General features: G+C 45.8%; 1 protein-coding gene across 1 annotated transcript in view; it reads right to left on the bottom strand.

Moving 5' to 3' along the window:
* Nucleotides 1-756: 756 nt before the first annotated feature.
* The window catches only part of RASGRF1 (Ras protein specific guanine nucleotide releasing factor 1), a 167,675-nt gene continuing 149,385 nt past the window's right edge, over nucleotides 757-19,046 (bottom strand). The window contains 4 exon segments of the mRNA XM_077472711.1: nucleotides 757-2,010; nucleotides 5,940-6,008; nucleotides 13,235-13,352; nucleotides 18,141-18,220. Coding sequence (XP_077328837.1) covers nucleotides 1,918-2,010; nucleotides 5,940-6,008; nucleotides 13,235-13,352; nucleotides 18,141-18,220 — 360 coding nt within the window. The 3' untranslated portion in view covers nucleotides 757-1,917.

Below are 19,046 nucleotides of genomic sequence, written 5' to 3'. Positions count from 1 at the left end.
CGGCACCTTTCAGGGGGAGGGGGGTGCAGTTACCTGGATAATCCAGGTATCTGCACCCACTTCCGGGCAGACCGCCGCAGACCCTCGCAGACGCCCCGCCCCCCTGTTGTGTTCTGGGAAACACACAGTTCCCAGAGACACAGCGGGGGACCATAAGAGACGCGCAGCGCGACTCGCGCATGCGCAGTAGGGAACCGGGCAGTGAAGCCGCGATGCTTCACTTCCCGATTCCCTGACAGAGGATGGCGGCGGGGGCAGCAGCGAGACGAGCGATTGCTCGTCATCTGCCGCCGACATCGCTGGACCCTGGGACAGGTAAGTGTGATTTTATTAAAAGTCAGCAGCTGCAATATTAGTAGCTGCTGGCTTTTAATATATTTTTTTTAGGTGCAGAACCACTTTAAACTACGTAGAGGGTTCTTTACTGTAAGAGCGGCAAGGATGTGGAATTCCCTTCCACAGGCGGTGGTCTCAGCGAGGAGCATCGATAGTTTCAAAAAACGACTAGATAAGCACCTGAACGTCCGCAACATACAGGGATATACAATGTAATACTGACATTTAATCGCACACATACTGTAGGTTGGACTTGATGGACTTGTGTCTTTTTTTTCGACCTCACCTACTATGTAACTAACACATGTCAAGGTTGCAAAATTGTGCTTAGGCATGAAGATTTGTTTTACCCTTTAGGCGTGAAGGGGTTAAAATGTTTCTTCTCTCATTTTGTTTGACAGACATTGTGAACAGGCTGTGTTGGTGGTAACCCTGAGTTAAAAGATTTATTAGCGAGAGGTAATCAGGAAACACTTTATAGTACAAAAAAAATAAAGAAACCAAAATGTAGCTGCAAATTTTTTCTTAAAACCCACCGCTGGACTCCCGTATAACACATTCTTGTGACCAGTCCGTTTAATTATTATTATTTTTTTTTTTTTCCTCAAACCAGCTACAAAAATTTTCCAACATCATACATGTGCCCACTGCTGCAATTTCCTTAAAGTGCCACCATACCCGTAATCCTTTATTTTTTATTTTTCCCCATCAGTCTATATATGACACCTCTCCAATAAAGCACTGGAAATGTCGCCCCGTTATATAGCAGCTATTTGTAATTAGCCCGCTGGACTCCTTATTTGTGCAATCCTGTTTTGTCGCAAACCGAGGACCCATACTACGAAACAAAGTCAACAAGACAAAGCTGGAGAAGAGTCCGGAACTTGCAAACTTGTAGCAATCTGCTAGACGTGTGCAATGCCAGTCCAAGGCAATAGAAGACCGGCCGTTGTATGGGGGGGGGGGGGGGGGGGTTGGTTATCTTCTGAAGTGCTTCCCAACACACTTATAATACGGATGTGGCCCTCTCATCTGCTCTTTATGACAAAAAATAAATAAATAAATGTGGGAGTGTTGTGCATCAAACCCCTTCCATTCTCGAGTTTGCTATTAAAACCTCTCTGTAAAAGACACACGGAACCATGAACCCCATCGCTCAAGCATGGTGGTGGAGGGGGTGAAGGCTGCTTTGTCTGTAAGCTGCTGCACACAAAAAAAAAAAAACGTCAGATTCATTCTCCTTCGATGTCCAGTCAAAAAAGGAGGCAGCAGCAGCGACGGTTCAGTTCTTGGTGGCATGGCCTATGATGAAAGTAGGACAGTGCTCACATTGAGAAGTATCTCAGTCTCCACCCTGGTCACTCTTTTCTAGGGGTGTCTTTGGGGGGGGGGGGGGGGGAGGGGGGGGAACTGGGTGTAGGGGCAAGTGTAGGGCCTTCCCTTAGGAGCAGTTGGGTGTTTGGGATGAATGGAGACACAGACATCTCTGCCCCTACACAGGGACCCCTGCATAATGGGGTCCGGCCAGAGGCTTGGGGGGTCTGTACAATATGATACAGGCAGGGAGAGTGCAACAAAAATTCAAGTAGGAAGTTTGGGTTCCAAGCGGAGAGAAGCTTCATAAAGACCCTCTTCATCCAGCACTCCTGAAGAGTCCAAGAGATACTGTGTGACCTGCAAGAGACAAAAGCAAATTTCAAATTGAGATGTGTGTTGACATTCACAGCCTTCCCTTTGGGTATTTTTCGGGGGAAGAGGCAGGGGCGGACTGACCAGTCGGTCATTCGGGCGCCGCCCGAGGCCATTAGGGGCCCGGTCTCAGCCACTTGAAGCGGCTGTGCCTGTATTACATGCCGTGATCATGCCGATTATAATACTGCTAACGGCGCACTGCTCCCCGCCGGCCCCTCCTTCCCTCCCGTCCGTCCGTCCCAGGTGCTTGTACTGTATGCGTCGTGACATCGCCTGGGACGGACGGGAGGGAAGGAGGGGCCGGTGGGGAGCAGTGCGCCGTTAGCAGTATTATAATCGGCATGATCACGGCATGTAATACAGGCACAGCAGAAGACTGGAGGGGCTAGCTGGGAGCTGAGCTTTTATAAGTATTATCGGCATCCGGTAAGTGAAGCATGGGCCTGCCACAAGTGATAAGTGATGGGGGGATGGGGATTGGGGGGGCGGCGGTACAGATGCATGGGGCCCCGGTTCCCCCCACCCCACAGTGCCCTCCTCTGTGAGTGTCTCCGTGTGTGTGTCTCCCCCTGGGTGAGTGTCCCCCTGTGTGTGTCCCTGTGTGTGTATGTGTTTCAACCCCTGTGTGTGTCCCTGTGTGTGTGTGTGTGTCCCTGTGTGTGTGTTTCTCCCCCTGTGTGTGTCTCTGTGTGTGTCTCTGTGTGTGTGTCCCCATGTGTGTGTCTTCCCCTGTGTGTGTGTGTGTGTGTGTGTCCCCCTGTGTGTGTCCCCATGTGAGTAACCCCCTGTGTGCATGTGTGTCCCCGTGTGAGTGTCCCCCTTTGTGCATGTGTGTCCCCGTGTGAGTGTCCCCCCGTGTGCATGTGTGTCCCCGTGTGAGTGTCCCCCTGTGTGCATGTGTGTCCCCGTGTGAGTGTCCCCCTGTATGCGTGTGTGTCCCCCTGTGTGCGTGTGTGTGTCCGTGTGAGTGTCCCCCGTGTGAGTGTCCGCCGTGTGCATGTGTGTCCCCGTGTGAGTGTCCCCCGTGTGAGTGTCCCCCTGTGTGCGTGTGTGTCCCCGTGTGAGTGTCCCCCTGTGTGCGTGTGTGTCCCCGTGTGAGTGTCCCCCTGTGTGCGTGTGTGTCCCCGTGTGAGTGTCCCCCGTGTGAGTGTCCCCCTGTGTGCGTGTGTGTCCCCCATGTGAGTGTCCCCCTGTGTGCGTGTGTGTCCCCGTGTGAGTGTCCCCCTGTGTGCGTGTGTGTCCCCGTGTGAGTGTCCCCCTGTGTGCGTGTGTGTCCCCATGTGAGTGTCCCCCTGTGTGCTTGTGTGTCCCCGCGTGAGTGTCCCCCTGTGTGCGTGTGTCACCCTGTGTGTGTGAGTGTCACCCTGTGTGTGTCCCCCTGTGTGTGTGTGTGTGTGCGTGTGTCCCCCTTTGTGCGTGTGTGTCCCCGTGTGAGTGTCCCCCTGTGTGCGTGTGTGTCCCCGTGTGAGTGTCCCCCTGTGCGTGTGTGTGCGTGTGTCCCCCTGTGTGCGTGTGTGTCCCCGTGTGAGTGTCCCCCTGTGTGCGTGTGTGTCCCCGTGTGAGTGTCCCCCTGTGTGCGTGTGTGTCCCCCTGTGTGCGTGTGTCCCCCTGTGTGCGTGTGTGTCCCCCTGTGTGTGTGTGTGTGTCCCCGTGTGAGTGTCCCCCTGTGTGTGTGTGTGTGTGTGTGCGTGTGTCCCCCTGTGTGCGTGTGTGTCCCCGTGTGAGTGTCCCCCTGTGTGCGTGTGTGTCCCCGTGTGAGTGTCCCCCTGTGTGTGTGTGTGTGCGTGTGTCCCCCTGTGTGTCCCCGTGTGAGTGTCCCCCTGTGTGCGTGTGTGTCCCCGTGTGAGTGTCCCCCTGTGTGCGTGTGTGTCCCCCCTGTGTGCGTGTGTGTCCCCCTGTGTGCGTGTGTGTCCCCCTGTGTGCGTGTGTGTCCCTGTGTGTGTGTGTGTGTGTGTGTGTGTGTGCGCATTCTCCCTCCAGTTTCCCCCTGTGTGCTCCCCCCCCCCCCCCCGCCGGGTCCCTGTGTGCTTTCTCCACCCCAAGTCTCCCTGTGCAGGTGTGTGTGTGGCTTGAGTGTGGCACCCAAGGGGCCCCATGAGCTTCTATTGCCCGGGGGCCCCATGAGTTGTCAGTCCGCCCCTGGGAAGAGGGTCTCATCTCTGCTCCCGCTGTTCTCCATTATGTAATACAAGGACTGTACCAAAAGTAATGCAAATGTGGGCACAACTTTTTTTTGCTAACCTCCATAGGTCGTTCAAATGTCACATGTTACATATCGCCGCACAATATTTCTAGCACCAGACCTCCTCCGTAACACTAAACTGATGACCTATTGGGGGCTTTTAAAGGGTCGCCTTCCTCTATAGCAGGGGTAGGCAACCTCAGCCCTCCAGCTGTGGTGAAACTACAAATCCCATCATGCCTCTGCCTCTAGGAGTCATGCCTGTGATTGTCAGGGTCTTGCGATGTCTCATGGGACTTGTAGTTTCAAAGCAGCTGGAGGGCCGAGGTTGCCTACCCCCTGGCTCTATAGCAAGGGCCTCCAAACTTCTCTAAACAAAAGTGACAGTTTACGGTCCTTCAGACCTTGCGGGGGCCAGACTGACCAGTGAAAATAGAAAATGCCCCACGCCAGTGGGAGAAAACAATGCCTCAGTACCTGTGGTCAGTAGGAGGAATAGTGCCCAATCATTGGTATTGTTGGTACTGGTTGGAGGAACAGTGCTCCATCGTTGATGTCAGCAGGAGGACTAGTACCCCATTGTTATTGCAAGTGGAATGAATAGTGCCCCATCATTGGTGTCAGTAGAAAGAATAGTTCCCCATCATTGGTGTCAGTAGAAAGAATAGTTCCCCATCATTGGTGTCAGTAGGAAGAATAGTGCCCCATTGTTTATGTCAGTGGAAGGTATTATGCCCCACTGTTGGTATCAGTGGAAGGAATGGTGCCTTGTATCAATGAGAAGAACAGTGCCCTAAGGACTGGATAAAGGCAAGCAAAGGGCCACATCTGGCCACTTCTCTATAGTAACTCCTCTTCTTTTTTTTTAATTGGAGGTAATTAATGGATTCCAAGCAGAAGGAACGTGCCACCATTGAGTTCTTGGGTTCTAGAGATGACACCATTGACAAGAGTCACCAATGACGTTGCTCTCATCAATGGTGTCATCTCCGAAAACTTTCTGTAGCCTTCTGTGGATGTCACCCCTTCTTCATCAAGAACTCAATGGTGGCATGTTTCTTCTGCTTGGAATCCATTATTTACCAGCAATAAAAACGAAAAAGTGGTCTCCAAACTGTGGCCCTGGGACTTTTTGTCCCCTATGTGATGAAAAAAAAAAGTTAAATAAAAAATGTAATTTAAACCCAAGCACTTAAGACCCCCCCCCCCAAAAAAAAAATCTTTTGAGGCCCCCACCCAAAAAAATTATCTTTTGAGACCCCCCACCCCCACATATATGCACACACAAATGTAAATTCATGCATTCATGCATGAAAACTTAAATTGTGCTAGACGTTAAATATCGCCGCACACGCCAGAGTGAGCACAATATTTCTAGCACCAGACCTCCTCCGTAACACTAAACTGATGACCTATAGGGGGCTTTTAAAGGGTCGCCTATGGAAAATATAAGGTACTGAAGCTTATCGCCATTTCACGGGAGCACGCAAATTTAAGGTTTGACATGTTGGGTATCTATTTACTCGGTGCGATCTCATCTTTTATATTTTACCCAAAAAATTGGTAATTTATTATGTCTGTGTGCCCTAAAATGAACACAGAGCAGTCTTTTACCAACTCTTCTGGGGTCCCCCCCCGCTGGCGCTCTTCGCTCCTTCTCTCCTGCGTGTGCCCCCCCCCCCCCATAGCAAGCCATACTTATTAGTACTGAAATCAAATGATGTCTTACCTTGGGCTGGTGCTCTATCTTGTAGGCAGTCTGCTGAAACTGTCGAATCTCTCGAATTATATGTGAAATCTAAAAAGAAAAAAAAAAAAAAAAAAGGTAAACTGAGTAAAAGTATTAGGTTATGGTCTGTGCATAAATATTGAACGATTTTTGGGACATTTTTAATTGGCTATGCATTATTTAACTTTAACACATGTTATTAAAAGCATGCATATTTGTGAATCTGGGTGAATTACGGTACACCACTTTTTTTTTAAGGACAAATTGGGCTTTCTTTTGGTGGTAAATGGTAATGGATATCTCCTGATTTTTTTTATTATCAAAGGAAAACTGGCCCAAAATAGTAAAATCTTTTTGTTTTTTAATTTAGCTGTATGTTTCTTGCTACTACCATAACCTACCACCAAAGAACAACCCATTGAATTCTCCTGCTCCTGACGATTGCAGCAATACCACATATGTGTATGTTAGTTGTTTGTGCCTGTAGTACAGCCCAGCTTTTTTTTTTTATCTTACCAAAAAACACACTGACGCTATAAAAAAATAAAATAAAATCCTGTCAAAAAGAAAAAAAAAAATCCTGACCCTGACCTTGACCCAAACACGAACCATGGCACTGACCTAGATCAAACCTTGATCTAAGTATTTTTTTTTCCATGCTCCTGGACGACGTCAATGTATGATGAAACGCGTAGGGAGGAGCGTTGTGCTGATGTCACCATTACTCTTGAGTCCTGGAAAAGAGCGTTTTTTTTTTGTATGTGTGCCAGTCTATGCATACAATTTAAGGTGTTTTACTTTTAGATTTATGTACAATAAAATTTTGTGATTTTACACTACGCACAGCCTTTTACGTTTTGGGAAACTCCTATGACAACCGTGTCAGGCAGATTAATGTGTCAGTTTGGAAGATCCTCTGAAGCTATAAAGCCCTTGGCTGGGTATGGAGCCACAAGCATTTGTGACCTTTTGTAATGAGAGGTCCGTATAAATTTGGTAAGTGAGCCTTTCAGCCTTTCGTAGTGGTGTTGACGCATGGGAATGTGGTGGCATTATCCGTGCTCAGCACTCATTCTAATGATCGGGAGCACTGGCTTACAATCATATGATTACTGTGATTAGCCAATCACAGTGATCACTACTGTGAAGGCCCACCCAGGTACTGTTTATCCCCTTCCCGCCGAGCGTACGCAGATGTGCGTACTCGGCTTCCGGGGGGTATACCGGGATGATGCCCGCACCTGCAGGCATCATCCCGGTACCGTTTTTTTCAGCGGGCGATTGGCTTTCCAGCCATAACAACCGAAGTGGCTAAAAGCCGCTCGGCTGTTATGCCTGAGGAGTGGGAGGGGACATCCCCCCCCCTCCCGCCGCCTCCCGCTGCTGTTACCGGTGCTCCCGCTCGATCGGGAGCACCGATTCAAGATCCGGAGCCTCCGGCTGCCTGGGAGGAACTGGAATGAAGCCGTAATCGGCTTCATTCCAGTATCCTAAACGTAAACACGGAAGCGACGTCACTTCCCGTTTACTCGGCTGCCAATGGCGCCGGTTTTAAAAATATATACGGTATTCAGAATCACCGTTTTCGGCGATCTGAATACATTGAAGTGTAAAGGAGGGATGGGGGGTCTTTTAGACCCCCGATCCCTCCATAAAGAGTACCTGTCACCACCTATTACTGTCACAAGGGATGTTTACATTCCTTGTGACAGCAATAAAAGTGATCAATTTTTATTTTATTTTTTAAAAACAATTTATTCATTTTCAAATAAATAAAATAATTTTTTTTTTTAAAGCACTCGCCGTCCCCGCGAGCTCGCAAAGCAAAGAAAATGCATACGGAAGTCGCGCCCGCATATGTAAACGGTGTTCAAATCACACATGTGAGGTATCGATCGTCAGAGCGAGAACAATAATTCTAGCACTAGACCTCCTCTGCAACGCTAACCTGGTAACCGTAAAAAAAAATTAAAGCGCCGCCTATTGAGGTTTTTAGGTACCGTACTTTGTCGTCAATCCACAAGTGTGTGCAATTATAAAGTGTGACATGTTTGGTATCTATTTACTCGACGTAACATTATCTTTCACATTATGCAAAAAAATTGGGCTAATTTTACTGTTTCGTTTTTTTAAAATTCATGAAAGTGTCCCTTTTCCCAAAAAGTTGCGTTTAAAACACAGCTGCGCAAATACCGTGTGACATAAAATATTGCAACAATCGCCGTTTTATTCTCTAGAGTCTCTGCTAAAAAAATATATATAATGTTTGGGGGTTCCAAGTAATTTTCTAGCAAAAAATATGGATTTTAACTTGTAAACACCAAATTCCAAAAATAGGCTTAGTCATGAAAGGGTTATATCCTATGTGAAGAGAAAAAGATACATTGTATCTAGAGAACTCTATGAAAAAATAAAATCTAAAAGAAAGAAAGGATAACTGCACTAGTTTAGTGAGTGTCAGTATTAGGCTGGCCTTACATGGGTTGAATTTTCGAAAGAATTTTCTTTTGAAAATCCAAAAATGTGTGCGTTTTGTGATCCGATGGTGCCACCATTGATTTAGAAATTCAGCCAACCAAACCTTCCATTTCACCTCGTGTTGCTACAGAAAATAATTTTCGTGGCCGGGAATCTTCTTTTTTTTTCCGGGAAGTGGAGGGGGTATGGCTACATGTTTTAGGGCAGACAGGACCCACCATTTATCTAACCATATACCTTCGAACCATATACACATTGTTCTTTGATGATGAATGTGTCAGGCGTAATCAAAGAACGTCTTCCATGGGCGTCTACGAAGACAGCCATTATTGAGGAAACGTGTTGGGCGGAGCCTCGTGCAGACATCACAGCGTTTCTGGAACCAGGGGTCCTTGCCAGCATGGGGATATCTTTTTACAACTGCATGTTTTTTAAACCATTGTGAGTGTATTAACCTATTTAAAAAATAAGTAATTTGTTTGTATTGCACTATGAAGGGGCACTTTTCTTCTTTTATTCTTTTTTTTTTTTATACGATTACCCCTGTTTGGAATCTTGGGTTGGTTTGTTCAGTGGTGGAATTCCAGGTGATAAAAGAAAGTTGGGGAAATAAAGTGGCGGCTCTGGATTGATCATATATATGCGTTACATGACTTCTCTTGAGAAAGAGGGTCATGGAAATTTGTAAATGTGCATTTCTTTTTCGATTACATTTCTCGCGCGATTCTACCATTATTGATTAGAAATACAAACAAAAAAATTCTTAGATAAGATTTTCGAAAGAAAATTCTTTCGAAATTTGACGCATGTATGGCCAGCCTTAGTGTCAGTCAGTGTCAAAGTGTTAAAACCCCCAAAAATGTGTATTATTACTTCTTGGCTCTACTACAGGTAGAAAGAACAAACAGCACCCATGTAGTATCGCAGCGATCGTCAGAAGTAGGAGAATTTATTTTGCTGGTTTTTTTTTTGGTGGTGGGTAATGGCATAAAAGCACACAGCTAAATTTGAAAAGCCAATATTTTTTTCCATATTTTTGCTAGTTTTCCTTCGATTATAAAACAAAATCAGGAGATATCCATTAACATTTACATCCAAATAAAAAAAAAAAAAAAAAAAAAAAGTGGTATAAACCATCTGGATACAAATAGTTACAATAAGATGTTGTCAGGGCTGGGCTCAGCCCTTCCTTCTCTCAGCTGGCCGCTCAGCTGTCGGCTAATTGCCAGCTCCTATCTTTCCAGTTACTCAGCTGATGATGATATCCTGCTCGTCAGTCCTACCTACTTAAGCCGTCCAGCCCAGAGGATCTCTGCCTTCGCCCTGGTCAACATCACAGAGACTATCTCCTGTGTTCCTGTGTAAAGACTGGCTTTGCTGACATCCCTTCTGGCTCCAGATCCTGCTTACTGTTCCACTACATTGATCCCTGACTTCTGGCTTGGCTGACAATCCGTTCCGGTTACTGAACCTTGGCTATGTTTTGATTACGTTTGTTCTTTTTACTTTTATTATTAAACAAGTGTGATTTAACTGTACTTCTGTCTCAGCCTGATTTCATGGTTTCTGACAGATGTACAGTTAAACTAATAGTTAACCACGTACCGACCGGCTCCTGTACATATACGGCGGCACTTTGAAGAGGGATATCTTGGTAATGGCAGCAGCTGCTGCCACAACCGAGATATCCATCTTTTCAGGAGCCGGTCTTCTTGACGATAATGGTGGTCTCTGTGGCAGATTCACCACGAGATCACCGTTATCGGGGGCGGGAGAGGTGCCACCCCCCTCCCGTCGCACTCCCGCACCCTCCGCCGCTTACTGGAGCCGTCGGTAGCGGCGGAGGCGACCGGGTCCTTTCATGTCCCGGGTATGGAAATCGAGTTAAGATGGCCCCCACTCGTCTCTATACCATAGGAGGGCAGAAGCGACGTCAAAACATCACTTCCGCCCATACCTCTTAAAGGAACATTTTTCTGTTGTCATTTTTTTCAAATGACAATTTTTTTTTTTTTTTTTTGCATTTTAGTCCAAATATGAGATTTGAGGACTTTTTGACCCCAAGATCTCATATTTAAGAGGACCTGTCATGCTTTTTTCTATTACAAGTGATGTTTACATTCCTTGTAATGGGAATAAAAGTGACCCAATTTTTAGTTATTTGTGGAAAAATAAATAAAATAAAGTAAAATAAATAAGAAAAAAAAAAAAACGAGGAGCTTGCGTGCAGAAGCGAACACATACGTGAGTAGCGCCCGCAAATGGTGGTCAAACCACACATGTGAGGTATCGCCGCGATCGGTAGAGCGAGAGCAATAATTCTAGCCCTCATCTGTAATCCAAAACATGCAACCAGTAGAATTTTTTAAACGTCGCCTATGGAGATATTTGAGGGTAAAATTTTGACGCCATTCCACGAGCGGGCGCAATTTTAAAGCGTGACATGTTGGGTATCAATTTAAAATTGAAAAAAAAATTTACTGCTTTCTTATTTTCTTTATTTAAAAAAGTGCATTAAAAAAAAAAAAGTGCGCTTTTAAGACCGCTGTGTAAATACGGTGTGAAAATAAGTATTGCAATGACCACCATTTTATTCTCTAGAAAAAAACAATATAAAATGTTTGGGGGTTCTAAGTAATTTACTAACAAAAAAACCTGTTTTAAACATGTAAACACCTAAATTCCAAAACGAGGCTGGTCCTTAAAGCGGAGGTCCACCCTAAAATGGACCTCCGCTCATCGGAATCCCCCCCCCCTCCGGCGCCACAATCGGCACCTTTCAGGGGGGAGGGGGGTGCAGTTACCTGGATAATCCAGGTAACTGCACCCACTTCCGGGCTAGCTCTCTGCGGAACGGGGCGTACGTTACGCCCCCGTTCCGCAAGCGCCCGCCCCCTTCAGCAAGTGCCCCGCTGCCTGCTGGGAAACACACAGCTCCCAGAGGCAGCGGGGACCGTCCGGATTGCGCCGCGCGGCTCGCGCATGCGCAGTAGGGAACCGGGAAATGAAGCCGAAAGGCTCCATTTCCTGATTCCCATACCCAAGATGGCGGCGGGACCCGGCAGCCGAGTGAGCGATCGGCTTCGGGTGCCGACATCGCGGGCGCGCTGGACAGGTAAGTGTCACTATTTAAAAGTCAGCAGCTGCAGTATTTGTAGCTGCTGGCTTTTAAAAAAATAAAAAAAAACGCGGAGTCCCGGTGGACTCCCGCTTTAAGTGGTTAAAGTGATTGTAAAGGAAAACATTTTATTTAAACAACATATCATACTTATCTGCTCTGTGTAATGGTTTTGCACAGAGGAGCCCCGATCCTCCTCTATTCCAATCCCCCGCTGGCGCTCTGGGCCCCTTCCCCTTGCTGAGTGCCCCCATAGCAAACTGCTTACCGTGGGGGAACTTGTGCGTGCTTGCTCTCGAGCCTGCTCTCTGTGTCCATAAAACAAAGAGCATAGCTCAGCCCTGCCCCCCCCTAGTTCCCGCCTCACTGGCTGTGATTGACAGCAGCCGAAGCCATTTAGGCAGTCAGGAGGGAGAGACACGGGAGAGCCTCGGGTCTTGTGCACATCACTGGATTGGGCTCGGGCTTAAAGCGGGAGTCCACCGGGACTCCGCGTTTTTTTTTTTTTTTTTTAAATACTGCAGCTGCTGACTTTTAAAATAGTGACACTTACCTGTCCAGCGTGCCCGCGATGTCGGCACCCGAAGCCGATCTCTAGATTGTCTCTCGGGTCCTGCCGCCGCCATCTTGGGTATGGGAACCAGGAAATGGAGCCTTTCGGCTTCATTTCCCGGTTCCCTACTGCGCATGCGCGAGTCGCTCTGCGCAATAAGGGCGGTCCCCGCTGCCTCTGGGATCTGTGTGTTTCCCAGCAGGTAGCGGGCACTTGCGGAAAGGGGCGTAATCTACGCCCCTTTCCGCAGAGAGCTATCCCGGAAGTGGGTGCAGATACCTGTACTGTACAGGTATCTGCACCCCCCTCCCCCTGAAAGGTGCCAATTGTGGCGCCGGAGGGGGGGAGGGTTCTGATGAGCGGAAGGTCCACTTTAGGGTGGACCTCCGCTTTAAGTATTGGGGTGGGGGGGGGGGGGGAACAGCACACTGAAGTTTTTTTTCATCTTCAGCCTTTAGGCTGGGTTCACACCGCTGCGGGGGGAGAACCGGATGTGATTCGCACAGCAAATCACATCCGATCTCCGTAGCACTGCGAGTTCAGCCATACAGATAGTATGGCTGAACTCGCAGCTGTCCCGCAGCAAACTCGCACAGGACCCTTTTTTGGGTCCGCAACGGAATCGGATCGCATGGGTGTTCACACCATGCGATCCGATTCCTGTGCGAGTCGGCAGATCGCACTGCGATATGCCGACGGATCTGGGGGTGTCATTAACATAACATTGACACCCCCAGCCGTCCGCATAGGGCAGTGTGAACTGCCGGCGGGAGGTGAGCGATGCGGGAAAACGCCGCGGATTCGCGGCGTTCCCGCATCGCAATAGTGTGAACCTAGCCTTAGAACCACTTCATTAATACATGCAAAAATTGGGTTTGGGTGTAAGGGTTTGTTTTGACCTCATGAAGGGGTTAAGGTGCCTAGTTGTCAGATAAATCCCCAAATTCCAGGCCATTCTGACATGTAAAAATCTGGAATGTAATAATTTCTGTTTGGACCCATAAGGAGGCCCATGGCTTGTGTAGAGGTAGGGTGTAGACCCATCAGGAAGTGGTGGTGCCAGCAGAAAATATTTTGCATCAGGTTTTCATTAAAACGAAAAAAAAAACTACCATTGCCTCTTTTTTAGGTATTTGTAGATCTCACCATTCTCATCTTTGAAAAGTTGACCAGTCCATCCTCTGTGTAGTTGGGGGTACCTTCTTCTATGCATGCCAGGTCGGTCAGGTACATGCCCAGATAAGGAACACAGGGAGGGTCACAGCTGGAGACATAAAAGAACACAAAAAGTTAGGAAGTGGGAACAAGGAGGAGACCATGGCAGACATATTAAAAAAAAAAAAAAAAAAAAAACAATTAACGGTGTTGCCAGATAGAGGAAGACCTCATCCATCAATTTTTAAACTAGTCCCAAAATTTCGGCTGTCTGACAGGATGTGGTGGAATATGTCATGTCTGTAAGAACGGTCCACCTCAGTGTTTCCACAAAGGTGTATCTCCTAAGTGTGGTAGAACACCTGGTCTCTACTACTGCTGAAAGGACATTGCTTGGTCGACTGCTCTTCTATGCATGGAAAGTGGACATTTTCATTTTGTTACAAATTCATTCATTTGGAAATAACCGAATTAACAAAAACCCCGTTTAACGAACTTTTCCAAATTTTCGTAAATTGGAATATTCGAAAATTCATAAATTTGAAAAAAATAAAAAATAAATCGGAAGTTCGGAAATCCAAAAAAAACAAAAAACGGAAATTTGAAAACCCGAAAAACTCAAAAATATGTAATAACTAACTTATAATAACTTAACTATCACTAGCTATTAAATTATAGGTATTGGGATTTCCTTTCAAATTTGTTAGTTAGTGAACGTAACGAATATGAATTTATCCAAAGTTTCGAATTATCTGAAATAACGAATGCCGTATCTAAACAAATGGAATGTAACAAATTAATAATAAATTACAATAATAAAAAAAAAAGTTTTATTATTATTATTATTTATTATTAATTTGTTCCGTTCCATTTGTTTAGATGCGCCATTCGTTATTTCGGATAATCCGTAACTTTGGATAAATTCGTATCCGTTAAGTTCACTTACAGCAAAATTTGAAAGGAAATTCCAATACCTATAATTTAATAGTCATTTCAGATTTTGAAATTTTCGCGTTTTCGAAATTCCGATTTTCTTAGAATTTCCGATTATTTTTTTTTGAATTTGTGAATTTCTGATTTTTTTTGAATTTCCGATTTTCTTTCGTTTTTTTTTTTACATTTCCGATTTGTTTCGAATTTGTGAATTTCCGATTTTTTTTATTTTATTTTTATTTCCGATTTTTTTTTTCCGAATGAAACTAAGACTAACAAATTTTTCGACAGTGCACATGTCTAATAGAAAGCCATGTGCTGAAGAAAAACAGCCCCGCCATCTCTTTTGCTGGAAGAAAATGGTGAACTCTAACCTACCGCTACACATAGATACTGTACCCTATGCAAAGAGGGATTGTTCTCACAGATTTGATGCCCTCTTGGACTGATAACTCTTCAACAACCATGGACTCTAAACTTCTGTAATCCTACAAAGGTGTGATCACGAGATGACCTATTGTGAACTAAGATCAATTCCTCCACCCCCCCCCCCCCTTCACCTGGAGAACCCCCCATTCATAATCACTGGGGCCCTGTGTGTGGGAGCCAGTACCCTTATTCCCTCAGCCTCTTAAAGGGAAACCTTTACACTCTTCCACTACTTCCATCCTCTATACTTATCGCGCCAATTAAAACATTTTTTTGTATCTTTATTTTTTTTTAAAGCAAAAATGTCCATCCCCGCCTTACCATGCACGTCATTTGCCTTAGGCGATTGACGTGCACACTGCCCGCTGTGCCTCCTGGGATATCCACGTCACATATCCCAAGAGTAATAGCCTTCCATTCAGGAAAGGAAGAGGTTGCAGGCCTGTTGGCGCGTCACCAGGAAGAGCCGGCAAGGCCCCTCCATGACGTCGGCAAGAACATGATGGCGCAGGACAGAGCTGTGGCTGGGCTATAAAGAGGACCTCAGCGGGACAATTCTGGATCTGCTGGATGAGTATCTGAAATAGGCAGATACCACCCTTAACCACTTGCCGACTACAATACATTGGGGTTTGCAAGTGATTTTCGGGGATTATGGCTGAAGATATCAGCCCTAACCCCGGTATTGTTTTTTGCAGCCGGCGGCTTGGCTTTCTCATGAAACCATTCTGAGCGGTGTTTCTCGGGCTTACCGTTTCCCCCAGTTTGCCCAAAAAACGATCCGGCCGCTACGGCCGGCTGCTCCTAGAAGCGATCAAAGTGTTCTCACCACTGACATCATCAAAGCCTATGAACACCCTGTTTCCCCTATTAAGGGATCCTCATTCTTCTACAAAGTGATTAGCAACACACATAACCATAAGCAATTACCAGTTATGGAAAAGTGGGAACAAACGCTAACCTTCTCGGCAAACTTAACAACATGGTACCAAGCATGGCACCTCACCTTGAAAGTTTCTATCACACTCGGCACAAAAACTGCTCCACCAATGGTACCAAACACCGGCTACACTAGCCCATTTTTCACCCTCCCAATCAGCTGCTTGCTGGAGGAAATGCGACAAGGTCGGATCGAATATCCATGTCTGGTGGTCCTGCCCCAAACTCTCCCCTTTATGGCAAAATGTCCAAACCCTCTTCACCAACCTTACTGGCAACTCCACAAATATCACACCCGAACTGGCTCTCCTAGGCCTGAGGTTGGAGGTTCGGGACATTCAATACCATGTCACTCTCACCCATATCCTAATCACAGCGAGACTTTTGATATCAAGAAACTGGAACAGCGAATCTTTAACCTCTCAACTAATTTTTCAAACTCTCTGTGACGGAACCGATCCCACACTCCGATTGAGTGCTTCCGTCAGTATACCGCTTCCTAAGTCTGAATATAGATATCAGATATTCCAACCGCTCACAAGCACAAAACAAGACGACACTTGCTTAGCTGCTCAACATGGACTGATTTATTAGAACCAAAATGCCAAGTATTTATAATACAGTAGAAGACTAAAACCTAACTTAATTAGCATGAGCTAATTATCTAAATCAACACTAGTTGACTGAGTGATAAGACTTTTCGGCTCCTAGCTCACTAACAATTCAATAAACATTACCATAAACATCAACACAGGGTTAATTAGCCCAAACAACAATGTGTGGAATACTATTACAAGCCAGACTAGACTCGACTCATTTACATTAGACAAGTCAACAGACAGGTTGCATGAGGCAACACACATTAGATATACATATATACAGCATTGAATCTGACTAGCACAGATTATATTGGGGTTCTCATTCACCCTGTGCCCCTTATAAACCAGGGCCCATAATCAGTCGGCAAGAGGCTCGCATTCAGTCCTCTCAAAAAGCCTGTGTCCCGGCTAGGTCTGTCACACTCTCCATCAACACCTACAATTGGGAGCTCATGTTTGCCAAGGCAAGCCTAAACCTACCTAAATTCCAAAAGGACTGGGCTCCCTGGCTCAAGTACAATCATCTGGATATTACCTCCTTATTCTACTAACTCCATACCATTTTATTAACATGGATTACTCTTCCCACTCCACATTCCTACGCTCGTCTTATATATTATCCTCACCTGTACCAACGCGACCCACTTTCACCTCCTAGTGAAAGGAAAGTTTTTTGTTGACTGACAAATCAATTTGATAATAGCACCACATCCCTTAATTAGTTAAATATAGAAGGAGGGATTGGGATTTTTAACTTGCAGGTTAATTTTAAAAATAGTAACAAATATAATATATGACATTTTTTATTTTAGAAAAATAAAATAAAAAACAAATTGTTAAAAAACAACAATTGGCAAGTACAGATCAACAAGATTCTATGGATACAGCATTATAAGATGGAGTTCCCAACATGTTTCACCCATATATCAGGCTTCTTCAGGGGATGCTGTCCATTTAGCAGTACAAGCCTTCTTGGTCTTTTGAAATATTGGTTAAATCACTAAGGGGTCACATGTGTCAATCTGCGTCCAGAGAACCATATGCTAAAGGTGACCATAGAGGGTATTCAAGGACCGAAAAAACAAAGTTCTGCAGTGGACTCAATACCAAGGGGCGAATGCTGTCTAAAACCGCCAGTACTTATCAATAAGACTGGCATTTAGCAACAGCATATGTGTGTCCCTGGGTTCCAGCAGACCTGCCTAGCTTTGAGGAAGGGGGTGCGCCCCCAAAACGAGTTAGCTGTACCCCGTGTTCTGTGCATGTCCATGCATTGTTTTTATGGCCTTTTGTCAGTTGCATTTTGTGAGTACCCACTTTCATATAAAAACATTTTTATTATTAAATTATCTTTGGTAATGCACTAGTGCGTGTGCGCGCCTTCCATTTCTCTTTTTCTTATGGTTCTCTGGATGCAGATTGACACCTGTGACCTCTTAGTGATTTAACCAATATTTCAAGAGACCAAGAAGGCTTGTACCTCTAGTTGGACAGCATCCCCTGAAGAAGCCCCGATGTATGGGTGAAACATGTTGGGAACTCCATCTTATAATGCTGTATCCTTAGAATCTTGTTGATCTGTACTTGCCAATTGTTGTGTTTTAACAATTTTTTTTTTCTAAAATAAAAAAATTCTTACATATTATAGTTGTTACTATTTTTCAAATGAATCCGCACCTTAAAAATCCCAATCCCGCCTTCTATTTTCCTCTCCTAGTACCATTACCTCCTCCCCATCTGGAACGGACTTACAATTGGCTACACATAGATCTATGGAACTCTTATCCGATACTGTATATTGGACTACATGTTATCATTGTTCACTTTAGTATGTAACACAATGATGCAGCTCTACAACTATACTTTACGTATACTTTGAAATTCTTCAATAAAATAGCTCTAAGTTAAAAAAAATAAAAATAAAAATTGATCAGTCAATAGAGACACACATTTGCATACAATCACACAATGTATTGCCATTGATGCTGAAAACTTACTTCTTCAAGGCCTCTCTCAGGTTTTTAAATCTCCCCTCTGAAGACACCAACTTCTGTAGCCGGTCAATTAAGGCCTTTGTCTGAGAAGAAGTAAAGCGTCATTAAAAAGCTAAATAGGGAAAATATTAAAAAAGTGTAAGCTGTCAACATAGAGAAGTGAAGCACAGGGAGGCGTCAATGGTTGGACCGCTGGGGTCAGTCATTGGTTGCTAGGACGTTGTTGGCTGCACGGTCGATGGCATCTTAGCAACCACTGATGCTGTGCTATTGGGACATCACATATCAGTGCACGTTTAAGGAGAAGTATGGCCAAAGCATTTTCTTGGCCAAGAATTCTCTTGTGGGTCACAGGAGCGCACTTCATTTTGCTCTCGTGACCCAGAATCAGCTGACAGCGGGCTAAAGTCTGATGTCAGCTGATGGTTGAGAGTGATAGGTGTCCCGGGAGCCGCACATCAAGTCAAAGCCTGCTGTGCAATAGTGAAAGGCAGTCTCAGCCTGGACCCCCTCCTCATGAGAAAGCTCCGGTGGACGGTGTGAAATGCGTTGGAGGTGTGGCCTGGCGGGGGTCCAGGCTAAGATTGCCATTCACTATAACACAGTAGGCTTTGACTTGATGTGTGACTCCCGGGACACCTATCACTCTCTACCATTGCCTGGAGAATAGATGAGCTCCCTTCCCGGCAAGCACTCACAGCGGTGGGCACAGGACTTGATTCCCATACAGCCTGAGTGGCTCACACACATAGCTTGGTTTGCTGCTGTCAAAATGTCACAGGACCGCTCCACGCTCTGGAAGGAGCCTGACAATATTGTCCCGGATACACCCAGCTGCCGGATTTACAGCCGAGTCCGGTTCTCAGCGTGCAGCTGACAGCTGAAGCCAACTACGCTCGCCTTCTCTCC

This window comes from Lithobates pipiens, unplaced genomic scaffold (assembly GCF_037356315.1).
Source record: "Lithobates pipiens isolate NorthernLeopardFrog02 unplaced genomic scaffold, aLitPip1_a1.2 Scaffold_8, whole genome shotgun sequence".
Lineage (NCBI taxonomy): Eukaryota > Metazoa > Chordata > Amphibia > Anura > Ranidae > Lithobates > Lithobates pipiens.
Note: the sequence above shows the minus strand (reverse complement) of the source record. Positions and strands in the feature narration are given on the sequence as shown.